Source organism: Strix uralensis, chromosome 1 (genome assembly GCF_047716275.1).
Source record: "Strix uralensis isolate ZFMK-TIS-50842 chromosome 1, bStrUra1, whole genome shotgun sequence".
Lineage (NCBI taxonomy): Eukaryota > Metazoa > Chordata > Aves > Strigiformes > Strigidae > Strix > Strix uralensis.
Window position 1 is genome coordinate 45,161,849 of NC_133972.1, and position 26,988 is coordinate 45,188,836.

General features: G+C 41.2%; 1 protein-coding gene across 2 annotated transcripts in view; it reads left to right on the plus strand.

Moving 5' to 3' along the window:
* Window positions 1–2,916, plus strand: part of CALCR (calcitonin receptor) — a 170,188-nt gene extending 167,272 nt beyond the window's left edge. For both annotated transcript variants that reach the window (XM_074892318.1, XM_074892326.1), the window contains exon 13: window positions 1,132–2,916. In XM_074892318.1, coding sequence (XP_074748419.1) covers window positions 1,132–1,353 — 222 coding nt within the window. In that variant the 3' untranslated portion in view covers window positions 1,354–2,916. The remainder of the gene's footprint in view (window positions 1–1,131) is intronic.
* The last annotated feature ends 24,072 nt before the right edge of the window (window positions 2,917–26,988 follow it).

The window sequence follows — 26,988 nt, forward strand, 5'->3', positions numbered from 1 at the left end:
TTACAGCAGATTATTATGGCAGACTGCTCCTATTCTCACATTTTGCTGGCTAGAATCGCTGGTCTAAATGAACAGAGCCGTGGTTTGCCCACCATGTCTCAATGCTTCCTTTGGGAAGGAGGTAGCAAGTGCCAGCATGGCTGAACGTGCAGCTAGAGAAGGGCTTCTTATTCCCTGACAAGACTCAATAGCTTAAGTCATATCCTAGAGCCATATATATAACATCACTCTTAATGTAAATGTTAAATAAAATATTTTATTCCTAGAAGATGAATGTCCAAAGGTTGAAATTCTCTGCTACGCAGAAGGCTATGACCAATGCTATTTTTGCCAGCACAGAACCTGTTCTTAAATTACCAGAACAATATCTCTGTTTAGCTGTACTAATCCAACTCTTTCTCTCTACAAAATTAACCCTGGCAATCTCCTGAAGCGTACTTACACTTTGCCATTCATGGCCAGTTTTACTCAAGGTTAAGTTTCTTGAGGGATCACAATGCATTAGTCATTCCACGGGCAAAGATCCAGCTGCAGCATCAGATGAGTTCTAATCTCCATCCCTCCTTCCTCTTCCCTCTTTACTGTAGCATCCTACTGCATTCCCGCAGCTGTCTGTTCCACATTTACCTTTTATGGGAACAGCTAACCTATACTCTCTCTCCACAAGCAGCAACAACTGCAGAAACTCAAATTGCTGCCATAGGGTAGACAAGGAGGGAGTTAAGGCTGAGATCTGAGCAACTGCTTCTGCAACTGGGAGTCGAGGGGAGGAGAGAGGTAGACTGAACCTCATGGAGTTAGACATGGAGCTTTTTCCTTCCCTTCCCTTCCCTTCCCTTCCCTTCCCTTCCCTTCCCTTCCCTTCCCTTCCCTTCCCTTCCCTTCCCTTCCCTTCCCTTCCCTTCCCTTCCCTTCCCTTCCCTTCCCTTCCCTTCCCTTCCCTTCCCTTCCCTTCCCTTCCCTTCCCTTCCCTTCCCTTCCCTTCCCTTCCCTTCCCTTCCCTTCCCTTCCCTTCCCTTCCCTTCCCTTCCCTTCCCTTCTCTTCTTCTATTTCCTGCAGCATATTTTAAAATGTCTACAATTACAGGGGTTTGGATTATGCCTCACCCTAACTATGTTTTTGTTTAACAGGTACAAGGAGCTTTGAAGAGGCAGTGGACACAGTACAAAACCCAGTGGGGCCAAAGGCGCCGAGAGCACTGTTCCACGCGATCTACCTCCTACACTGCAACATCAATCACAGAGGTCCCTGTTTACCTGTACCATCATGATTCCAACAATGAACAGTTAAATGGAAGATATGTAGAGGACTCTGAACTCGTTGCATTAAAATCTGGAGAGACATCTGCCTAGCTCAGCAACAGCCATTGTGAACACGTCATTTCACATTCTGCTTGTGAACAAAGTGGGGAGAAGGGTGGGAGTGTGGAAATCCAAGCCATTGTGGGAGAGGGCAAGACCAGGTGTAAGGACACATCATAATCAGACCACATCAGCATCTGAAAGTGATGGTGTAGAGGGAGTCTGATGCAGACCTGGAAATAGCATTTCTTCCTGTGTGCTGCAGCAGGGGTGAACGTGGACCTGCCCACCAGGCTATGTCACCTCCACATCTCCTGATACCAGCTGTATGAAGTGACCATCCAACAGTAGTAATAGTGCCAGGTAGCCCATAGCAAATAGGAAAGAAAGAACCAGTACATTGCAGTTGGAAACTTCCAGCACTTTTTGCTTTCAGTACTTTTCTTTAACACTAGATTTTGAGCTATCAACTTTCACAAAATATAACTGGCTTGGAGTCCCTTTTAATGAGCTTAATCACTTCTTAAAAAATTTTGCACATTGCAAGACAAGTCAAACAGATTAACAGGAAAAGAGTCACTCCAAAGTATTCAAATCTTGATGATCTCCAAAGGGTAGCCCAAAATATTACCATCACATTAGCAGGTGCATAAAACAAATTAAGGTAAAATAGTCATTGCATACCAGCATCACAACTTCCTCAGAGAAACAGACTGGTTCTTTAGGCTGCATCACACAAGCCCTGAAGGCATCTTACAAAGAATATTTATTTATAGGAAAAATTATCACCCTATTACTCTGCCCAGAAACTCATCATTAAGGCACAATTCTTTCACTGAATTAACTGTGAAATTTGTTTGGAAATTATGGTTTTCTTTAATAGCCATTCTGAGATGAGTGCTAGATGAATGCTTGCCTCTGTAATAGAGTTATGATCACTGCAGTAAAGGATCCTAGGTAAGAAATGAGAAACTAATGTCTTGGCACAGGAAGCATCTATTTTTAGAATCTGGTTGCTGCTCTGAGTCCCTAATTGTTCAAGGTGATGATTTCATGTGTGAGTCTGTCATCAGGAAAACATGATGAATGTACAGTTTTGTGAGTAATAAGCACCTTTTATCACACATTCAAAGCATCATTAGAGTTTCTGTGTGATTACTGAGGCAGAAATCAGGTCAGGGAGAAGCTGATTTGTAGTTAGAAGTTACAGTACTGTCACTGCAAAAGTTCTGCAAATCACAAAAGAAATAAAATAGATTAATTTCCCACATTAAGCTAATTCTAAAGAATCTGCAAGCAGCAAGGCTATTGCCAAGGAAATTTTACAGGGTTGTGACTCCTATGGAGTTTTTGCATAAAATGTGTAATGAATATAATGTAATTCCTTCTTGCATCTCTGGAAAACTGCCCTACAGATTTCCCACTCCTTTGCCTTTGGCTATGTGCATGGGATGTTTCAGATGCTAACAACTTCACAATACTCATCACAGTCCTTAACTTTGAAGGAAGCTGGAAAGTTATCAGTTCCCATTTGTTTTCCGGGCTGATACACTTGCATCTGATGTTTCCAACCCCAGCCCAAGCAGGAAGACATGGTCAGAGGATGAGGCAGCTGCAAGTGCTAGTGGAGACACTTGCTCATCTCAATTGTCTCATTACCAGCCCTGGCCTGGGAGTTGTAAAAATACTGCCCTACATGACAGGTGAATGGGGTGAGACAGAATGGCATCCTTTATGCTGCAGTTGCATTCATGTGGGACTTCTGCTGCTGCTGTAAATCTTCCCCCTTTCCTTCATTTGCTTGCTGCAATTCCATCCATAATTATTTTTCTCCTTAGTGATGCATAAGTTACTTAAAATATCGTGGGTTAGAATAGTCTTAAATCCAGATCTTGTCAGATGGTAAAGGAGAAGCGAAAAAATTAAATAAGGCACTTGAGCTAAATGTCAGTTCTTTTGAGGTAACTTTGGAGGTTACAGACAGAGCCCCTAATCCTGCACAAATGTTGAGGAAAGGCTGCAGGACAGTCTGTATGCCACAAGGTAAAGCGCACTTTAGAGTCCCGTAGGAAGAGATCATAAATTAGTCTTGCCATAAGCCTTAATAATCTATTTCAGATTCTGTTGAAATTAGCATACACATCCCTGTTGGCTTAGATGAGTGGTGAACAACTGCCTTCAGTGTTCAGGTACAATTTACACAGTACAGTTCGGCGTAGACCTCGAAAACAGGAGGCAATTTCATCCTTGGCAATTTGAAACCATTTTTAAATATTGTGTTCAGCTGGGGTCAATTTTTCCTTCACTGACACAGCTAAACCCTAAGCTTTACTTTTCATTTGTAAATTTTAAATGGGGATCCACTGTACATGTCTACCTACACGAGTTGACTTCTCACTGGAAAAGTCACTTCCAGGAATGAGCTTGTGAGGGACAGGTGTAAACCCAGCACTACAAGAGAGGACCAAATTCCCACTGTCCGTACGTGAGGCAATGCCTTGCAGGGAAGGGTTTGCTCTATTTGTGCCACCAGCACATGCATATACCCACTGTGCACCACCAAAGCTTCCTCCCCATTGGGTAGAGTGAGCTGCTGGTGCTGCCACTGTAGAACAAGAGAGGAGCCAGGGAACAAGAACTAACTGTCTGCTGATGGTGTGGTTCATCACATGGCTAATCTAGTGGAACATTTATAGGAAAATACAATGCCGTGCATTCATTCAAGCCACATACCTATTTTTCAGACTTCAAGGCATACAAAGGCAGTTATTTTTTCAGACAACAGTATTTCATGTATTGTTATTTGTACTTCTACCAGTGAACAATGGGAAGTAGAGGATTTAGTCATTAAAGATAATTAAGTGTCTCCGCTATGAATGCTGTGTTTCTAAATAGCTTTGGGGCACACCACATTTCCCCAGAGAGCTCCAGAAGGCATTCCCAATTTCTAAAGACATAGATGAGCTAATTGTAAAAGACGCGTGCATAATACAGAGAGTTTAATAATGAACATGTTGGTTTTAATAATGTATATATTTACAACATGCAAGTACAAGTTGTTTTACAGTCTATTATGTTCATGTGGATGTACAAAATGGAAATGCTTTGCCACTGGAGTGGTTGTTTTCTTTCTTCATTAATGATATTTTCTTGCTCTGTTCAGTAGAATGCTCTGAAAAGCCAGATTTGGGATCTGGGGTTTGGGATCTCAGTTTGAGCTTCAGGTGGTGAAAACACTGTGTGGTTGCATCAGTTTTTATGGCAGCTTTGGTTTCAGTAGAGGGATGATGACTTGCAGACGCTAAAAATTTGGTCTAATACATAGTAAGTTTAGGGTTGGCATCACCCTTGGGTTTTGCAGGAAAGGCTGTGTTTTAGAGGTGCTTATTTAGTAATTTCTAATCAAAATATTTTCCAATGGAAAATGCTATTTTTCTTCATCTCAAGATGGTTTGAAATATTGTCATTGCACACATAAAGTAAATTTCACTTCTCTGCTTTATAAATAGAACCATACACTAGTGACACTAATATTGGGAATGCTGATAGGACCCAAATAATTACAATGTCTTGGCAGTAAAGTGTTTTGTCTCGAGTAAAGTGTTGATCTGCTCGAGGGTAGGGAGGCTCTGCAGAGAGATCTGGACAGGCTGGAGCGATGGGCTAAGGCCAACTGTAGGAGTTTCAATAAGGCCAAATGCTGGGTGCTGCACTTGGGCCACAACAACCCCCAGCAGCACTACAGGCTTGGGGATGAGTGGCTGGAGAGCTGCCAGTCAGAGAGGGACCTGGGGGTGTTGATTGACAGCCAGCTGAACATGAGCCAGCAGTGTGCCCAGGTGGCCAAGAAGGCCAATGGCATCCTGGCTTGGATCAGAAATAGCATGGCCAGCAGGGACAGGGAAGGGATCTTACCCCTGTACTCGGCACTGGTGAGGCCGCACCTGGATTCCTGTGTTCAGTTTTGGGCCCCTCACTACAAAAAGGACATTGAATTACTCAAGCGTGTCCAGAGAAGGGCAACGAAGCTGGTGAAGGGTCTGGAGCACATGTCGTACGAGGAGCGGCTGAGGGAACTGGGGTTGTTTAGTCTGAAGAAGAGGAGGCTGAGGGGAGAACTCATCTCCCTCTACAACTACCTGAAAGGAGGTTGCAGAGAGCTGGGGATGAGTCTCTTTAACCAAGTAATAAGCGATAGAACAAGAGGTAATGGCCTCAAGTTGTGCCAGGGAAGGTTTAGGCTAGATATTAGGAAGCATTTCTTTACAGAACAGGTTGTTAGGCATTGGAATGGGCTGCCCAGGGAGGTGGTGGAGTCCCCATCCCTGGAGGTGTTTAAGAGTAGGGTCGACTTAGCGCTGAGGGATATGGTGTAGTTGGGAACTGTTAATGTTGGGTTGATGGTTGGACTGGATGATCTTCAAAGTCTTTTCCAACCTAGACAATTCTGTGATTCTGTGATTCTGTAATGCACAGGAACAGACGAAATGCATAATGAATGTATCAGTGTGTCAAAAAGTAGGAGAGGAGCTGACAGTTGAAGCAGTGGACTTAGGATGTATTTTAAGAGGAAACCAACCTTACATTAATCACCCCTGCAGTATCTGTTCCCTCTGATACACTACACCCAACACATGAAAACCCAGTTTAGTGAATATTTGCTCTGGCAGAAGGGTTTGTGTGGTTGCTTTGTTTGAGCACTAAATCTATCAAGAAGATGCTAGTTGCTATTCTTTACTAGATACAGAAAAGCAGCACAAATTGAAAGACTTGTTGTGGCATGGGATACCAAAAGTAAGACTTGTTTTTTATTTGATTTACTTAATAAGTATGTTTTAGCTGAAGTAAAACAGCAACAAAGGTAGAACAGACAATTTTCTCTGTATTAAAATTCTTAGCAATAACACTACCTTAATTAAAAGTCTGCCAGTATTGCCATTACAAAGTGCTCATGTGTTTATAACGTAGCAACATAACTTTGTTTTGGGATAAAACCAACCACACAAATGTGGTGAATTTCTGTCCTCTTTTCCCGAATTCTCCTCCATCCTTTGCCAACCTTAATAAACAAAATCTGAGCCATTTTCAAAGGTGCAATTCCTAAACACTAACAATGTGAACATATTTGCATTTCTAATGTTTGGAATTTTTAAAGTCAGATGTGTTTTCATGAAGCTGAATATGCACAGTTATTTGATTACTGCTCAAAAATATGAGCATTTGTAATCGAAAAGTCATTTGCATTGAAACAGTAGTTGATCTCCAGCCAATGAGACTCTGCAGTGTGTGAGTATGCCCTCTCTGCTGTATGGCAGCATAGAAGAACTGAGCCCAACCATATGCAATTTGGACCCAGTGCTAGCCACATGGGAAAAAAAAAGGAGACTTGGCAGATAATGGTAGTGCCAAACTGGACATTTTGAGTTCCTGGGACAGCTGGGTCATTGCAGTGTACTTGCTCCAGGAGCACCCACTTCAGAGCAACTTGGCAAAATTAAAGCATGAGTCCTACGCAGCAAATGTCATCGGCCAGCAGTGAGGGAAAGTCAGACCTTCAGCTTGAAATACCACCTTGGGAGGAAGAACACGAACAGCTCCTTAGTCATTTGTCTAGTGAAATTTAAGTCACTGGGCAGCCCTGAGATATAGGGTGGTGTCAGAGTTATGCTGCTTTGACACCTGTAGTTCTGTGGCAGCTATAGTAATCAAGGTACCTGTAAGGTTTAATTTTGAAGTATCCTTTTCATGACCTGCAGATGTTTCTGTGCAGCACAGAGTTTTGCAGGTACTTCCAGATGAATCACAAATCTGTAATTAAGCACCCCTTTATTGAGTACTCAGAACATCGTCAAGAAAATAAAAGTATTTCTCCATGTCTTGAGTATAGATCAGTATGCTCCTCTCAGCCTAATAAAGGACAGCTGTTTTAACCAGTAAAATTAAGTGGTGAGAAGGTTATCATTACTGAGAATGTCATACTGCTGCAGAAAAAGAAAGCATCACAGCAAGATGACTAACCAGAGTGTTGTATGTCTCATGAAACAGGCACAGACAGTGTTAGGGATGATTTAGGCCTTGCTCATCAGCCTTGACAGAGGGAACATTTAGATGACCTATCAAACTCCTGTCAAGACTTATCTTCTATGATTTTATATCAGCAGAGATGGACAGTGTGTTCTGCTGTGGCACAAAGGTACTTAACTCTCGTTATATGCCACTTGAGATTTTCTTCATAATCCGATTTCAGGATCCCACAAGTCTATCTTTAAAAGAAAAAAAACCAACCTGCGACTATCTTCAGTCAATTTTTAAAGGAAGTCTGCACTGATTTCAAGATTCTGGTTCCTTTTCTCTCAGTGCGAGCAAATGCAGCTTTGAGAACTGACCACAGGAGGTTACTTTGTGTAATGTCTGATGTGCAGTGGTGTGACTAGATGCAAGCCCTCCCTTCCCAAGTACTGGTGATGTTAGTTTGCATAAATATGGTCAAGGGGATACAACTCCTTACCTCACCTCCCCTGTATTTCTCTCCACCTCAGTATTTCCGCCTCAAGAAGTGTTTACTCCCCAGTCTGTGCGTCCTAGATGTTTACAGGAGGAACATTTCTCCTTTACAGTTTGGACCTTACATTGACTTATTGATCCAGAATGTACTCACCACAAGTCAGACTGGAAAGTGTACATTTTAATCCAAACCAGCTCATAGAATTCAGGTGCTTGGCCCACATTATTTTAAAAAAAAACCTCACTGGAATTATGGAAATGGTAGTTGCAGGTTTAAAACTAAATTAGGGATAAAATTCTGAGCACACAGTTCAAGTATCTTTAGAAGCAGAATAACATTACCTTTCTGTCAAAAGAGAATGTAAACCTGTCATCTAAAAAAAAAAAATCTAAAAGCTCTTGAGAAGTTTAATGTTAGATAGAAAGCACAAAAAAGCAAACATCAGGAAATTCTAGGCAGCATACATATATATATAAATGATATATATGAACATATATACAATGAGTTACTGTAAGAACTGTGTTCAGGTAGAGAGTGACTCAGAGTCCCCCCATAATGCACAAAGAGTAAGTCGTGAGTGGGAGAGACCGTGGGGCAGAGAAGGTGTGTAGCCTCCCTTAACTACCTTAATGCTTTCTGCGGACCCCATAGGTAGCACAGGCAACCAGGGTCACCCATCTGCCCACTCCTGCATCAGATGGGTTCATGATGGAAATGGCTGGGCCAAGAGACATTGACTACACTGCATTTCTCAGCTTGCTAAAAAAACGCTAAGCTGCTGAAGGGGGCTGATTGGGAAGTGAGCAGAAATAATCTCTTTCCCAGCTGCATGTCTGCTCTCCAACAGGTAACCTCATTTATATCACCAGCATAAGACCCACTGTTGTGGAGAAGACTGACCTGAGACCAGACAGATCCTTGGTATGGAAAACTTTTTATTTCACTGTACCCTGTGTAACACGGCAGTAATTCTTGCTGACTTCAACAGTGTGGCTAAGGGCAAGATTTATCCCTCTCTGAGTTTAGATCTTATCTAAATATCTAGCAAACATTGAAAACACTTGGTGAAATAGAGTCTCACCTTCATATTTAACATGAAAAATCCCAATTCATTAGTATTATGAGTACATATATACATAATGAGGTAAAAAGATACTATTTTTATATTTCCCTTTTTTTAGTGAAATATTTGATCTCTTTTAGCACCATGTTTATACATTATATGTATTTGACAAACTTCACAAATTATTTGGCAGTAAATATGTATTTTTTGTCGTTATAGGTAAATTGTTTTATGTTAAATCCTTAAAATAAAACAACTTCCAGAAGATCAAAATTTAAAAAAATGAAAAAGTTCCTTCCAGTCCATGCTGACCACAAAGAAAAACCTGAGAGGTGGAAAACTCCATGTATCCTACTATCTTCCCTTATCTCCTAGATATTTCTTTAGTTTTGAACAAACAAGGTCAACATACCTCAATGCAGATGGCGGCACAAGGCTGATCACCGGTATGTTGCACAGATATGTGCTGCTGGGAGGCAACTGGTATGCAAGGAGATGTATGGCTCTTCCCACTAACCCTGCAAGGGGATGAACTTCTCCCAGTGTATGTGTGTTTGCACACGTGCATGTGAGCACATTTTTAATGAATAAGCCCTTTACGGATAAATACCATCACAGTCAACATCCCTTCTGAGAAAGGTCTGGGAGAGAGTTCTGCACAATTAAAACAATCTGTGAAATAAGATCCATGAAGAAAGATGCCATCTCTCTGGTTCAGAGACAGTATCACCAGTATAGGCTTCCACAGGGAAGAAAGTTATATAGAATAGCTGCCTATAATGAGCGTTGCTCTATAAATGGTCAGAGCCCATATTCTGCTTGCTGCAGGCTGTGTGGGCAGGTTTATCAAGTTCAGGCCCACAACAAATGAACAGAAAATAGTTGAAGAAAAGATTTTGCTTGTTGAATTATATTATACTACAGGCTTTTTTATTTTATGAGCTCTTTTATTGTCTTTGGGTATACAGCAAATATTTAACTCACAAGGACTTAGCCACCATGCTCATGGTTGGCTCTCCAGCAGGAGAAGGGAGGTGACCCTCTGGCAGAGTCTGGAGCTTTGAACTGGCAGTGATTCAGAACCTTCACAAGAATTATAGTGTGAGTATATCCAACAAAAAGCAGATACAACCCATACCACAGCCTTCATTTTCAAAGAGAGAGTGCAAGGATTTTTCATTTTATTCCTCTGTTGCAAAATTTCTTTCTTATGACAGCTTAGGAAGTCAGAGTTAGTAAGGATGTGGAAGAACAGGTCACTCCAGCTGTGCCATCACCTACACAGGTACTGCCACATACACGATGAACAGTTTGTCATGACTTGTCAAGTTTGGGAAAAAGCCAAAAAAAAACCCAGAGCATGTTTCTTCTTTCTATATAGTCCATGTAGGAGCAACTTGACAATTTTACTTATATGTCAGGGTATCGTGAACAAAGGTCTCTGCTTTTTAGCCATTTACACAAGTACTAACACTCGAGTGCAGAATGGTGCATCAGTTAAAATATTACTCTATGTTTGTGACAGAAAATTTTTATGCAATCAAGTTTTGTTGGATTATGCATAGTTCACAAAATTGAAAAGGCTTGAAAATGTAGGAAGACTTCCCATGTTGGCAAATCTGAGGGACAGTCATAAACCACAAATTCATTGTTTATGACTGATATGAATGAAAACACAACTCTAATTTAATTATCCCTTTGTTTTTATATAAGCCAGGAAACTGTCTACTTTAGCATTTACTGAGTAATGTGTTTTTATGCCATAAAAATACCCTGATATGTTTCTACACCAGGAGATGTATATTTCTGATTGTAAACCAGTTGTTCTGTTGCGTTGTGTGCTGTACATAAGCCAAAACTTGCTGTAAATAATGCACCACGTGTAGAAAACCTTCTTACAAAGAAACACTGACTGAAGATGTGAGTGAAATCTCGACCTTACTGAAATCAAAACCATCAGCTGCTTGAGTTCTGTGGGAACCAGGATTTCATCCTTTACAGCTCCTGTTTTACCAACATTAATGGCTACAGATGGATCAGAGTGGGGATGCTTGGTACTGCCCCTGCAACACCCATGTCCCCCACAGCAGTTGCAAACATGTGGGGGCTGCTGTTGTCCTTTCAGGTCATTCCCCCAAAGAACTGGGGAGGTTGCTCAGAGAGCAATGTTGGAGGAAACAATGCAGAAGTTAAGCCTTGCTCTGACATTTCCTATTGCAGCAAATACAGGAAGACGGAGTCCCAGAGAGGGGTTTGAGATACCCTGGAAAGCTTGATTCTGCTCTAGCCCTTGGATCATTCAATGCCTGGTGGGGTCCATGCTGAGCTGGGTGCCAGTCAATTGCACATTTTTAGTTTATTTTATGTGTTGCACAGGAGTGTTTTACATGCAAATTCTCTGGTGTAGAACTGAGCATTCAGGAAATTTTGGCTTTGTGAGAGGCATCTATTTTTGCAATTAAAGAAAAGTCAGACTCATTTTAAAACTGTTGGAATGTCTTCTTCTCTTAAGATAATCAGATACAAATGAATACCAAACCACTGGTTTTTAAACAGTTGAATAACCCTTACTCCATCAAGAGCTTTCTTAAAGTCTCTGAAAAGCCCAGCTATAAGCTAGTAGCACAATAGCATTAAAGGTCACAGAAATATCTATTAAAATCAAGCAATAACCTGTGGTTAAGACACTGGATTGCATCGATTCAGCAGACCTATGTTTGGGTCATGTCCCTGCCACAGACTTACTGTGAGGTCCTGAGAAAATTATTGCAAAGGGCTAGCCTCACTGAATCCGTTGAAACTACCACTGACAGATTTAGTCTCCTACACTCAAAATTTAGACTTTTTCTCCAAGTATATTTTCATTGGTAAAAACTACCAACCTTTCAGATCATTTTATTGTAGACACATCTAAACTGTCTCTAAGTCCTGACAAAAGTATCCACAGAAGTCAGTAAGGAAAAGCTGTCCCTTCCTCCCCTTAAACCACGTATTCCTGAGTGACTGACCTGACTTTCTGCTCTCTGACAGGAATTTTGTACCAAAATCTCCTTCTTGCAATAGTGCTCAGCCATGAGTTAATTATTTTCTTCCCTCTGGTTAGTGAATTTTTCAAAATATTTAAAATATTTTGAAGTATCAGAAGGAAAAATGTTCAACAATTGTTTCTGAGAGAGCCCTGTCTTAGGGAACCCTGTAGTGTGCTGTGATGTAGAGACTACACATACACATATATTTAAACATATACCTATACTACAAAATGCCTACATAGACTCTACACCTATAGTCCTAATCATCCAATTGGGGTTCAAGTGATGTAATTTCAAGTGGTGCTGGGCAGGAAAGATCCAGCTCCTGCACATTATGTAGTGCTCCAACAACTAGTTTACTGAAAGGCAGCTACTAGGCTGAGGCAGGTCTGGTGTGCAGTGAGGCCTGGCTAAATTGCACATATTTTTTAGATGTCTCATGTAGTTGAGAGACCTGAACCCTTCTCCTTCAATTAGGCCCATCTATATGTAAGTTAAAAAAACCCACTGATGAGCATATCAAACACATGCAATACATATGTTATTAGCTGCATGCTTTGCTAGCAACCTTTTGATGTTCATTTTCTCAGCTTCTGCTATAAAACTGCCTCTTTCTGGGCAGCAAAACAACACTGAAAATCACTGTCAGTAACAAAGTAACCACAAAAGGTAAACACAAAAGGTAAAAAGGTAACCAGTAACAAAGTCAGCAAGAAAGTTATAATCTCTTTTGTGTCACAATGACCCGCTGAACACACCTCTGCTGGCACAAGGGCAAAATAGACACAGGCAAGGCATCCCTACACTGCATGTGAATGTCAGCAGTCCTCAGAACGACAAAGCCTGAAAGCCCTTTCCCAGATTTGTTCTCTAACATTCAAAAAATACCAGCTCTTCAGCAGAATACTTTTTGGCAGAGATGTTTGTCAATCAGCCAAGAGAGAGCTTCTTCTGAAGCAATGCAGCTGAGCTGCAGAAGTCAGCTAGCATGGGAAGACATTAGAAGAGAAAAATACATCCTGGCCCAGAACAATTCATATTATTAAGAAATGCTTCACACTAGATGAAGCATCACCAGTGCACAATATACACAAATAACATTAGGCAATTAGACACACATGGGACACAGTGGTGGTCAAATGTATCCTAAGAATATTTTCTTTCAGCCAAGGGACGCAACCTTTCAGTGGCACCTCCTGAATCCAGTTGCATTTGTTATTCTGTTCAGTGAATTACAAAGCTGCTCAGGAGAGGCTGGATCATTTCTACCCATCAGGTTCCTTGGGCTGACAAATACACCTCACAGATAAATGCTTCTTTGGCATCAGGCATGTCTTGCTCTTATTTAATGAAGACTTCTGCACCTAAACTGTATCTGTAAAGAAAACGGAGAAAACCCTTTTTTTAATATTCTTTGGACAAACGACAACATTAACAGGCTTCAATTAGCACTTACACATTATCTGTTTGAGGATTAGAAAGTCTTTCCTCACCTGTGGAACAGATGGCCCCAAGAATATACTGAGTGACTGTCTTGGGAGGTATTTTAAGAACGTTAGACAAACTCAGAACTGATAGACATGGACTTAACTGTTGTCTTTGATAATATTGTGATAACAAATAACTGCTTGTTAACAATATCCCATTTTCAATGGGGGAACTCCCCTCCAAGCCTCAGACACTGACTTTTGAAGGGTTACTTTTTGTTTCTCCTGGTAGCAAATCAATCATAATATTTCCCATCAAAATAGACTTCCTCCCCACCAATATTTTTTCATAATGTTGCTAGTACGTCTGATTTGAAATGCAGAATAATTGCATGTGTGAATGCAGTTTAAAAGCAACAGCCAAAGATTATTGCTCTATTTCCAAATTGAAAACCACTCTGCTTCATGCAGAATTTTGTACATTTCTCTAGTATTTTCAATATTGCTCTGAGGTTCTTCTGTACTGTGAGACATGAGTGACTTTCAGAAGTGGGTGTTGAACATGAATGAACTTTTCAATGCCAAAACAAACAAAAAAAACCCATTTTTGTTCATATGGATTTCAAGATCAGAGGTAAAGGGTAGTTTGTGTTCAGACTGTGTGGCAGAGACATGTAGAATGGGTATGAAGTCTTTTACATGTTACAGCAACAGAGAAAGCTTAGCTCTTTGAAGGTATTTTGGTACCATGAATTTCCCAAATTCATTTGAGGATGGGGTCAAGCTTAGAAAATTGTCCCACCGGCTCTGGTAGGTCAAATATCTGTACTGTCATTCATCCTGAAAAGTATCTCACGTTTTCACAATGCCATGTGGCCCAGCATGAAAGAGGTTATCACAATTAAGTCAGAGTAATAATCTCCAAAGCAAGACTCTGATTCTTAACAGCGTAGGAGCAAGGCAGTGAATACCTCTGCTAGTTTAAGCTTAAAATAACCCCCCAAATAATCTGCTATAGTAGGATGGATTCATAACAGATCCATACCTCTGTTGTGTCTACAGCCCTTGCCCACTGCCCCCCAAAAGCCACTTTATTTCTCCTCAAAATGAAACTCTTCCCTGTCATGAAAGTCTTGAAAAATTCCCACTGCTTCACGGTGCGAAGCCTCTATTCTTTTGCCTTTCTCAGGCTGATTTAACTGGAGACATTCTACTTCTGATTAAAAGTTCTGTTTTGTCCTTTGCTGGCAAGAGCTGCAGCAGTAAAAGTCCTGGTTAATCTCCATCACCTTTCTTTGGGTTTGGAATCCATCTCCACCACTGGTGTGTTATCTGTGAGTAATCCAGAATAGGCAAGGACCAAGAGCAATTTTCCTGCACATTTCTATTTTCTCAAAACCAGGCTGTGTTGGATGTAGCACCTTGGAAAATATATCTGAAATCAACAGAGGTTTGCTATTTTTATTGCACTTCAAAAAACACAGCTCATTGGTTTCCTTGGGAAAAGTATCTGTTTGAGTAAATAGTAAAGCCAAGTTTCAGTGTGGTCAAATTAGAAGCAGATGAAATATTAAACCGTAATTTCCAAGATGGAAACTACAATAAGCAAAATACAATGTTACAACTAGTATTAAGAAGAAATTGGGATTAAAGAGGAGCCATGGTGGACTATGGTGGTAGAATATAAATGTTCTAGTTGCATTTTTGCAGAGAACTCAAAATGCAAAATTTCTACCAGAATGACATTTTGGACATCTTTTCTTACAGCATAAATTTTCCTTTCTTCATCTCTATCTTTCAGAAAACTGTCATTGTCTTCCTTATTCTCTGATACAACTGACTCTGTCAAAATGTGGTTTAAAAGTGTCAGGATCTCCTGAGACCATGCACATGAGTAGGGTCACCTCACTTCTTGGGGTCCTTGCCAAGAGCATGTTCTTATTAACTTCATTTTCTTTCTGACATTGAAAGAAGGCATTGATAGTGGAGGAACTGTATATTCCTGTTGACTTAGTTGTTTCAGGTTCTTACAGACCTCAGAGGAGGTTTGGGTGGGGGGGTTTTGTTGTTATTTTTTCACTGGTGGTGGTTCTGTTCTTATACAGCCATGGGACAAAATGAGAAAGGCAAAACAGTTCCCTTACACCCCTAACAACACAGTTTAGAGTCACTATGCCAAAAAACCCCAAAAAACTGGGGATGCATGTTAAATTCCTGTGAGCTAAGAGTTTTCTCTGCCACTGGTTAGCACTGCAGATCTGAGAGTGATATGAGCACACCTTCTTGTCACTGGAGATGGTGTTCGCTCCTTTAATTACAGCACACCAAAACAAGAAAGAAACTCTATTACAAACAACTTTTCTAGCTTTTCTTGCTCTAAAATGTGTGCCATGGGGCATCATATTGTAGTTATAAGGTTACTTTATTAGACTTGGCAGAGACTCATAAAAGGAGCACCCACACCACTTCACTATGTGATGCACAGTCCATGCAGAAGTCATAAGCCACCTGCGTAAAGCTGAGAAAATCTCACTGAGCTAGTCAGATATGGAGGGATTTGGAAGGTCATAATTTTTCTGACAATCTGACTGTATAATGGACATACAGGAGTTAACATGTTTGCATTTATTTACATTTAAAAACATGTGGGCTCCAAATGGAGCCTGTTTCTTATTTAAAAAGCCAGGCTTGAGACCTTTCAAATCCCACTAGCATCACTGTTGTCCAGAGACAATTTGGCTGCATGAAAATGGTGTTGACAAAGCTTGCGTTGATCTGTTTTTATTTTGTTTGTGCTAGAAATATCTCTAAAGAATCCAGAAAACACTTCTATGCATCTGAACTTCTTTAGCAGAGTTATTTATGTTGCCTCTCAACTTAACTGCTTGGTTTCTGGCCTTTCTATTGATGGCCAGTAAGAATGGAGAAATGAAATTTGCTGTACTTCTCCCAGACATGAGGATTACAGCATCCTTCACTGCTCATAGCTATCTCTCAGATTCTGTCTAAGCTATGATTGAGACCATCATAGTCTCTATTATGATTATTTCTTATTTGTGTTTTCACTGCCAAAAACTCTTATGCAATGGCTAGTGCTTCTGTCTGAGCGCAGCAAGGCAAAGCCAACAGGAGACCCTGCTCCATGAAGAGTTCAGGAGTCTGCCCACAGAGACTGTTTTCACTCACCACACTATACAGCAATGCTGAAATTACAGAGGGCAGGGAGTGAAGGGCTAATTCCTGGGCAAAGAGCACTTCATACTTGGAGGAAGGAACACTGGGAATTCAGTCTGCAAAGTGCAGGAGCAAGGAAAGCAAAAAAATCACATATGTAGGGTATAAAATAAACACAAATACATGTATATTTACACGCAGATGTGTGTGTGTCTCTTAATACTTGAACAAATTTCACTGAGGCCCCATGTATGCTGTTCTCTACAAGCACCCAAATGGCAATGGATGTCAGGAACCTGCCTTGTTTGGAGCAGACAAAGTAACAGGAAGCAAGTTAGGCTGCTGTGCAGCCAAGTACCCTCTGAAAGAACAAAGAAGTTTGGGTTGACTAAAATTATATTTTGATGCAGTGAAGCTCATTTCAACTGAAAATAACTATATTAAGTGTGTTTTGTTTTGTTTTGCTTTGGGCTGTTCTTAATTGTCTTGCACCTTGACTGCAAGGTACTCTTAGCCCCTGCAGTGGAAAGGAGGAGAGCCTTGCTCACAGCTGCTCTCCACCCCACCCCGGAGCTCAGTGTTTTTCCACCTGACATGATTTGTTTTATGAAAGTGCTAGCAGAGGTTGACACTTCATTAACAAGTTCCACTTCTTCTTTAAAGAAATATTTTTTTTAATTTTCTAAGATCTCTCACTTCCTAATTAATTCTGCTATCATCTTTTTTTCACAGTACTTCAGCCAGGGAAATATAGTCTTTAATGAATTAAATAGCGTCATATTTTTGTCTCAGGGCTCCAGGTATATTGGCTCTTTTATTCTGATGTGTGTTACTCTATTCCACCCTCCTCTTGGGCCAGATTTTATATAGGAAGTATAGCATTTGATACTAATGGTAATTTATGAAAGTACCTTAAGTGTTCCCTCTCTTCCTTTTACCTGCTCAATAGCCATTTCTACATGCCCAGGTTGAATTGTAGCATTTTGATTATTTTCTCTAAAAATAAATAAATAAATAAATAAATTGCACAGTCCCCAAACATTCCATTTTTTCCCTTCATCCATTTTAGCCATTTGATAGATTTTGCTGAGGACAGCGCAGTGAGGAGATGGTAAACTGCAATGTGGGAAGGGAGGGGAAAAAGGAAGACCCTGACATTGACTTTGCTTCCAAATAAAATACAATATAGATTCACTTCATATATTTAATTTCCTTCCTCCTGAAGGAGGAAATGGTGAACATCCCTCTTCAGTTATGGTTGAGAAGAGAAAAACACACTTCACACCAGTAGTGCCAAGGAGATAGGTAGCAAGAGAATGTCTGGTACCACCCATGAAAGAGAAGATGGGCTGGCAGAAGATGAGTATGAAGAAAAATGAAAGGTAAATTGAAACTTCTACTTCTGATGAGGTGGTTTTTTGGTGTTTAATACTCTAATCGTCAAGCTCAGCTGTTGAAAATTTTTTATAACGTACTCATATGGGTTGCATAGAGAAGGGGTTTGAACAGGCTCTCAGCACTGGAAAGCCATATAGCAAAGGAAGGGAACACCTGTTACATGTTCATCTGGAAGTTATGGTTAGAAATATAGCAGTAAGGACTTGGAAAAACATCTTTCTCTCTGAAAATAGAATGCGAGCATTTTGTCATTTCTCAAAGCCTCTTTTTTATTTTTTTGTCCAGTTGAAGACCCCAAGAAATCACTCATTCTCCATTTTCCACTAACATGAAGTCTGGACACTGTCTAGGTTGATTTCTGACATAAAAGTTCTACAGTTTATTACAAAAGGCCTCAGTCTCCATAATTTCATTATGACATGGAAACTTCAGCAATTGTTCTAATTATAAATCTTTTGGTTATGTCTTCAGATCTATGGTTCCAAACAATTATGGCTGCCAATCTCTGTGAAATAGGACTCAAAATTGGTTTCTATAACACTGATACACAGGAACTTTACATCACTGCAGCTGATGATTGAAACAGTCAGGATCTACCAGGACTGAAAGGCTGTGACTTGGTCTGATAGATTGACTCTCTTAATTATCCACTTCATTAATTGGCTGTCTGCAGTTTGCTACTGTCTCCATTCTCAGCAGTTTCAGTATTAAATTCTAGACAGATCCAAAACCCACTCTAAGGTTAACTGACACATGTCTCCCTGTAACAACCGTATTATAAATTCACTGAAGATTCAGAACAGACTGATAGGACCAAAATTAGTTCAGCCTCCAAGCACTGAAAACCAAGGAGATTGCGGGAAGGCCTCTAACAATTATTGTTATTCCTGTGTTGCCTACCCCTCCTTCTGCCAGATGTTGCTGCCCCCACAGATGATGCAGCAATACATCCATTTTATGGTCAGCATTAAATCAAACCACTATCAATTTCAGGTCTCTTTGCTGTCTCTGATTTAGGAACAGCACCCTTCAGGCCCCAAAGTGATTGTCAATATTTTGAGTGATACTAAGGATAAAAGACTATTCTGTGAAATTTCTGTCAAATGAGGTTCAAGAAAATTGAAGCTATGTGTAGCTGTGGTTTTCCTTGAGTCATTTTGCCAGATGTACCAATAACATAGAACAAAATAAGTAATTTTAGAAGTAAAATTTGCTTGGTATATGGTAAGAGAGAATTGTTTTCTATCAACATTTTCAATCAATTTACCAAACTGGAAAACTCTTAATCCAATGCCAGAAGGCTAATACAATAATTATTTTGGTTATATGCTCCGAAACTCTACAATTGCAATGGGAAAAAAAAATCCTATCATTTCATGAAAATAAACAGTAGCAACTGCTTTTATTCAGAAATCTTGTAAAGGAAGCCTATAAACAGTATTTTATATCTGGTTGCAAAACACACAATATCCACCACAAAAATGTGCTTACCATGAAAGTAAACAACAAATGAAAATTCTTGTATGATTGTCTTGTGCAAATAAAGAGAAAATAGTTGTGTAGGCCTTATAAAGGAAGGGTTTTTTTCCAGAAGATATTAGTGACTTTGGATTATCGCAGTTAGGATTCCCAGACTTGGATTTACCTTAAAGGAGTTACAGTTTTCATAGGTCAAATTTGCAACAGAGTCTGGGTTTATTACATCTGCTCTGAAGGGTGTATCAAGGAAGCCAGAATAGACTAGACTAGACTAGACTAGAGACTAGACTAGACTAGACTAGACTATGTCAACATGCTATATATTAATATAATCTTATTATATATTATAATAACATATAATATAATATTATTTGGGACAAACATTTTGCAATTGGAGTGGAAACAACCTCCATTAAATTCCAGCAAGAATTTCACTTTGGAGAAGGATACCCAAAGAGAGATCTAGGGTAAGGGATGGAAGAGAACTGCAGAGTAATTCACCAGCCACGCTACCAAGGGAGAGGAACTATGGCTGCAATTAGAGTGAGAATCAGGATTTCCACCAGAAGCCCATAAGCTCTTAAATTGGGCAAAATGAGGCAGAGCCGCAGTCCTCCAAGCCCCACTGCCCAAGCAGCCCACCCAGCAAGCTGGTAACGTTCACAGCACCAATCCACTTGAGTCCTTGCTTTGTTGCATGTGGGGCAAATATATCCATGAGTAATTTCTGTGCTGTTCCTGAGCAAGTGGGAATAGGTATTGGCACTTCTGTTTGGTTGCTGAACCCTGGAGGACTTTGCCACCTTATGTAAGGCTTCTGGCTGCCATCAGGCTAAAGCACCAGTGATACAAATGAGATCAGGGAAGAAAGAAACCTGTATTGCAGTTTTCGTGAGGAAATAAAAACACACATAAAAATTAAAGGCTTATTTCATGGGCACAGCATAAAAGCAGTGAGTCAGCAGAACAGGAAGAAGATGTGTTGTAAAACAATCTGGGATAAATTGCTCATAGAAAAGAAATCCACTTCAAACACATGAAGACAAGCACTGCATCCAAGCTGCCTTTCCTTTGCCCATACCCACCTGGGCCTTTGGAGATTAATTTCCTCATCTGGACTTCTGTTCCCAGTGAGCCGATCAAGGACACAATAAATGAATATTCTACATGCTGGATATGGTTAAATTAGGATCCAAGTTCTACAGCTGTACTGCAATGTGTTGAGTACAGTTAGGAGGGAAAAAAAGAAGCTTGGATAGCAGCACTGCACCTGAGGTGAAAGTCACGTCCCAAGGGAACTCAAAGCTTCATTAGAACGAAGCAGAGCGAACAGATTCCCAAGTCTGACTCATTTGAACATATGTTAGAGCAGGGAGCACCTTTAGCTGGAGGATGACTGGACTGATGTACAGCATCTACTGTAGTACAGCACAGACAACTGCCAGGAGCTGTTCAGAGCTGGGTGTGGAGCTGGAAACACATCCTGTCAGGGGACATGGCAAAGCAGCTTGTGTATGATGCTGCACAACGCATCAAAACTTCTTTCTGTCCACAAAGGAATCTCAGATTGGCTCATTGTGATTTATGAACAAGATTTCATCTTTGAATGACAGTAGCTGTTCACATCCCCACTGACCCATACACAGGTGTATAGTGCCAGTTAGTCCCCATGACAAAAGTGGGGGCATTTAAAATTTGGTGGGATAGATAGGAAGGGGCAAAAGAGCACGGTAATTTATCTTTGCTCACATTCAGAGCCCTGACTTCTGTGTAGGAGCTGCACTGTGGCACACTGGCACATAAAAGTGGTAGCCTCCAGCCCTTGGCTCCAGCTCACCTGCAGTCTATGGCAGTTTGGCAGCTGCTACTGAGATGAGCAGGTAGGCAGAGCCTAGCACCCTCTCCCTTGGCCACGGTATCTCCTGCTTCAGAGATGGGGAATGACAGGAGAGGAGGAAACCATTCAATCTTTTACTCTGGGGGCTGCCAAGCTGTCCAGAGCAAGGAGGTTCCTGATGGGGAGTTAGTGAGGTCTAGAAGCCCGTTGTGCCACCTCAGCAAAGGTGCTTAAATCTAAGGTTTCAAGGTAATAAAAGTAATGGGCTCTCTGGATCACTAAACACTGCTTAATACTTCAAATCTCATCCTGCTGTTGCAAGTCTTTGCAGCTTTATTTAAGACAAGAAACACATACCATCTGTCGTCTGAAAGAAGAGAAGAGACATCTGTGAGGTGTAACATCCCCACAGGATCCCAACATTTTTTCTTGAAATCTCTGGAGATCTCTTGGATACACCTCGGACAAATATCTCCTCATAAACCTGACAGGGTTTTTGGAGCCAGCAATACAGAGGGCGTTTGATGCAGCAGTGCGAATAGAAAACCAGATGGATGAGATGATCAAATTGTCAGTGCAGGTTTCTGTTGCAGACATGGCAAGAACAACCATGCGTGGATGCGGCTGCAGACACTACCTTGTCTTCAGCAGAACAGGTTTAAATTTAATTTTATAGTTAACTTTATAATAATCTAATTTTCTTTTTATCAAAGAGAAGCACCAGTAAAAAAATCTTCTGAGGCTATTTAACATTACTTCAAGAGCTCAGTTATTCTTAAGAAAATCTTGACAATTTTTCCCCTGCCTTTAAGACAAATGAACAAGTAATCTCCCGAGAAAAACAAAATAAAAGCAGATGGCTAGACAAAGAAAAACATACACTTTTGGAGTTTCATTTGGCCGGGCACTGAGGGGGCTTAAGAGTGATGCAAACACAGGTGTCTTATGAAGTAGAATTACCCCCTCTCCTTGCAACACCCTTGCCTTCAAAAATCCACTAGGTTCAGCACCAAAAAACAGTGTTAGAATAAATAATAATGAGAGTTCTCGAACTGGTTCACTGAAGATCCCGCTTTGCCATTTCATTCCCAGAGTGATGGCTGTAACAAAAACACACAAGCAGTGTGGTCCCTGGTCCAGCTGCATCTGTGGCAGAATTCCCTGCTGTTTTCTTCTGACCTGTGATCTGCTTGCAGATAATAGGGCCATTTTCACCCTCAGTTGTAGTCAGAAACACAGGTTTCCCTATAAGCAAAGGGGTGCAGTAGCAGGGACACCAGAGTGGGGTGGGACGAAAGGACCAAGTGGGGAGGACCCTGGTGAAAGGGAATGAAATTCCTTTTTACTTCAGCTTCATTTTCAATTGCTCATTTCATCCCTATTATTTTAGAGCTTACACGAGAGGATAATATATCTTCTGGTGTCTATGTGAGAAGCACACTACACCAGGACAAACTTAATAACTATTCCGTAACCAACAGGATAAATGAAAACAGAAGGGCATTTTAAGGACAAGTTATGTTTTTCCCTGAAGCTTTGCAAATTTGATACGCTTCACAAAAGTTACCAAGAATAGGGAATTTACTGTCTTTGGATCATTTATAGATAAACTTGATGACAAGGTGTAGGAAACATTTTGGTTTCTGACTCCTTAGACAGCCAAGTGGACAGACCCTTAGGACTGAAACACTCTGCAAGCACAGAACCACATTGCTTTTGGATCTAATACATCCTTAGGCAAAAATCAGCTCTCCATTTTTCCACTGACTTCAAAGAACATATTGACAAGCAGAATGTGGCAATTTTAATTAATGGGGTGAGGAGAAAATGCTGTCGATTTTGTCTCTGAGAAATTTTCCCAAATGGTTCTGTTGTTACTCAATCAGTGAAGAATATTATTTCAGACAGTGGTATAAAGGCCTAGTATATTTGTCAGCTCTGATCAAGATTGATGGCTCTAGTAACAAACAGCACAAGTGGACACCTTCCAGCTTCCCAAGCTGTTAAACCTTGTGAAGGCTGTTCCTTTGGTGCGGCAAAACTGTAAGGAAAAATGACAGAGCTACAATCTTTAAGCTAAATAACGCTTATTTTATCTACCTGAAGAAAAGATAGCTGATGAGAAAGACTTCAATACCTTAATTTCTCCTTTGAACACACACCCCTGTTTGGTTCTTCATTCAATATGCCTGAAGTCACAGGTTTGAAAACTGAATCTGGTCATTGAAAGAAGCTGCTCATTTAAAACGAACTAAGATTAAATGATTTTGTTCAGATAAACAATGTAGTGGCCATTAAAAGCTCAAAAATTTTTCCTGTTTAAAATTTAGCTAAACACTTTCCCAAGTGCTTCAATGAAGTGAGGCCCTAATTATTATTTTTCAAAATCCACTGGTTGTACTGTAAAATGCACTAATTTTCCCTGCCTAGAAGCAAATGAAAGAAACTGATGCTGTTCATGTCCTGCAGTCTTTACTTAGTCCAAGGAGAGACTAAGTTCTCCCAGACTTCAGCAGTGACATTAAATTGAGGACACATGTAGCAGGACTTTTAGGATTTCACCTGTTGCAGGCCTGTATGGCCTTTGGACATGGGCTGCAGTCCTTACAGTTCACACAAAATATTCCCTAAACTTATCAGAAAAAAGGTTTAATAAAGAAGCAGAGGAAAGACCTCTGGAATTGTCCAAAGACTCATTTGGGAAATCTTGAGGGACTTTGCTAAAAATATAGAGCTTTTTTATCATAGAATCAGAATGGTTTGGCTTGGAAGGAACCTTAAAGATCATCTAGTTCCAATCCCCCTGCCATGGGCAGGGACACCTTACACTAGACCAGGTTGCTTAAAGCCCTGTCCAACCTGGCCTTGAACACCACTTCTACGGACGGGGCATCCACAGCTTCTCTGGGCAACCTGTTCCAGTGCCTCACCACCCTCACAGGAAAGAATTTCTTCCTTCTATCTAATCTAAATCTTCCCTCTTTCAGTTTAAAACCATTACCCCTTGTTCTATCACTACACTCCCTGATAAAGAGTCCCTCCCCATCTTTCCTGTAGTCCTCCTTTAAGTACTACAAGGCCACTATAAGGTCTCCTGAAGCTTTTTCTTCTCTAGGCTGAAAATTCCAACTCTCTCAGCCTGCCCTCAAAAGGGAGGTTCTCCAGCCCCCTGATCATCTTCGTGGCCCCCTTTTGACCCACTCAAGCAGGTCTATGTCATTCTTACTCTGGGGGCCTCAGAACTGAACACAGTACTGCAGGTGAGGTCTCATGAGAGCGCAGGGGCAAAATCCCCTCCCTTAACCTGCTGACCACACTTATCTTGATGCATCCCAGGATACGGTTGGCTTTCAGGGCTGTGAGCACACATTGCTGGTTCATAGTCAGTTTTCCATCCACTAATACCCCCAAGTCCTTCTCCACATGGTTGCTCTCAATCCACTCATCACCCAGCCTGTATTTGTGCTTGGGATTGCCTCAACCCATGTGCAGGACCTTGCACTTGGCCTTATTGAACTTCATGAGGTTCCTCTCAAGCCTGTCCAGGTCCCTCTGGATGGCACATCCCTTCCCTCCAGCGTGTTGGCTGCACCACACAGCTTGGTGTCATTGGCAAACTTGCTGAGGGTGCACTCGATCCCACTGTCCATGTCGCCAAGAAAGACGTTAAACAGCACTGGTCCCAACACCAACCCCTGAGGAACACCACTCATGACTGCTCTCCATTTGGACATCAAGCCATTGAACACAACTCTTTGAGTATGACTATTCAGACATATTCCTTACGCACTGGGTGGCCCATCTGTCAAATCCATGTCTCTTCAGTTTAGAGACAAAGATGTTGTGTGGGACAATGTCAAAATGCTTTGCACAAGTCCAGGTAGATGACATCAGTTGCTCTTCCCTTATCCACCAATGCTGAAACCCCATCGTAGAAGGCCACCAAATTTGTCAGGCATGATTTGCCCTTAGTGAAGCTATGTTGGCTGTCACCAATCACCTCCTTATTTTCCATGTGCCCTACCATAGTTTCCAGGAGGATCCGCTCCATGATTTTGCTGGCCAGAGGTGAGACTGAGTGACCTGTAGTTCCCCTGGTCTTCTTTTTTCCCTTTTTAAAAATGGGGGTTATGTTTCCTCTTTTCCATTCAGGGGGAACTTCACCGGACCTGCCACAGCTTCTCAGATATGATGGATGGTAGCTTAGCCACTTCATCCGCCAGTTCCCTCAGGACTTGAGGATGCATCTCATCAGGTCCCATGGACTTGTGCACCTTCAGGTTTCTTAGATGGTCTCAACCCTGATCCTCTCCTACAGTGGGCGGTTCTTCATTCTCCCAGTCACTGCCTTTGCCTTCTGCGACTTGTGTGGTGTGGCTGGAGCATTTGCTGATGAAGACTGAGGCAAAAAAGTCATTGAGTACCTCAGCCTTCTCCCTATCCCAGGTCTCCCATTTCCTTCTGGAGAGGGCCCACATTTTCCCTAGCCTTCCTTTTATTGCTGACATACTTATAGAAGTTTTTCTTTGCCTTTGACGTCCCTGGCCAGATTTAATTTTTTCAGGGCTTTGGCCTTCCTAACTTCATCCCTGGCTGCTCAGACAATTTTTCTATATTCTTTCCAGGTTATCTGTCCTTGCTTCCACCCTCTGTAGGGTTCCTTTTTCTGTTTGAGCTTGTCCAGGAGCTCCTTGTTCCATCCATGCAGGCCTCCTGGCATTTTTACCTGACTTCCTCTTTGTTGGGATGCATCATTGCTCCTGAGCTTGGAGGAGATGATCCTTGAATACTAACCAGCTTTCTTGGGCCTCTATTCTCTCCAGGGCTTTATCCCATGCTATTCTGCCAAGCAGATCCCTGAAGAGGCCAAATTCTGCTCTCCTGAAGTCCAGGGGAGCAAGCTTGTTGTGCGCCCTCCTCGCTGCCCTAAGGATCTTGAACTCCACCATTTCATGGTCACTGCACCCAAGGCTGCCCTTGAGCTTCACATTCCCCACCAGCCCCTCCTTGTTGGTGAGAACAAGGTCCAGCATAGCCCCTCTCCTCATTGGCTCCTCTATCACTTGGAGAAGGAAGTTACCATCAACACATTCCAGGAACCTCCTGGATTGCTTATGCCCTGCTGTGTTGTACCTCCAACAGATATCGGGGTGGTTGAAGTCCCCCATGAGGACCAGGGCTTGTGAACTTGAGGCTGTTCCCATCTGTCTATAGAGGGCCTCAACTGCTCAGTCTTCCCAATCAGGTGGCCTGTAGCAGACTCCCACAATAATGTCACCTGTCCCTGCCCTCCCTTTAATCCTGACCCATAAATTGGTTCCCCATCCATTCCATGCACTCCAGCAGGTCATTGACATAGACATTTATAGTGATATTAATCCAGTGAAATATTTTTTTCCATCATCCTATTGTCACAAGCTATTTGGTGAAATGAGAAATTTTACTTCATCTATCTCATATCTGCAGAGCAGAAACACTATATAAAAATAAGGAAAAATAAATCATGCAACTATCTTCCAGAACTCCTTAGTCTAGCAAATATTCTTCTTATAAAAATAGGTTGAAATTTAATGTAAAAAGCAATATTTACTAATTTCATTTTCTCACCACATTTTGAAAGGCTTGGAATGAATAATTGATTTTAAAATGTAGGGGGAAAGAAATCTCAGGTGGTTCTAATTTGTTAGAAGAAATCTTTCACTGTTCCCTCTATTTCAGGGTCAACTAATGCATTTTCTTTTTTTCCATTAGATCTGCCTTACTCTCATTGGTTC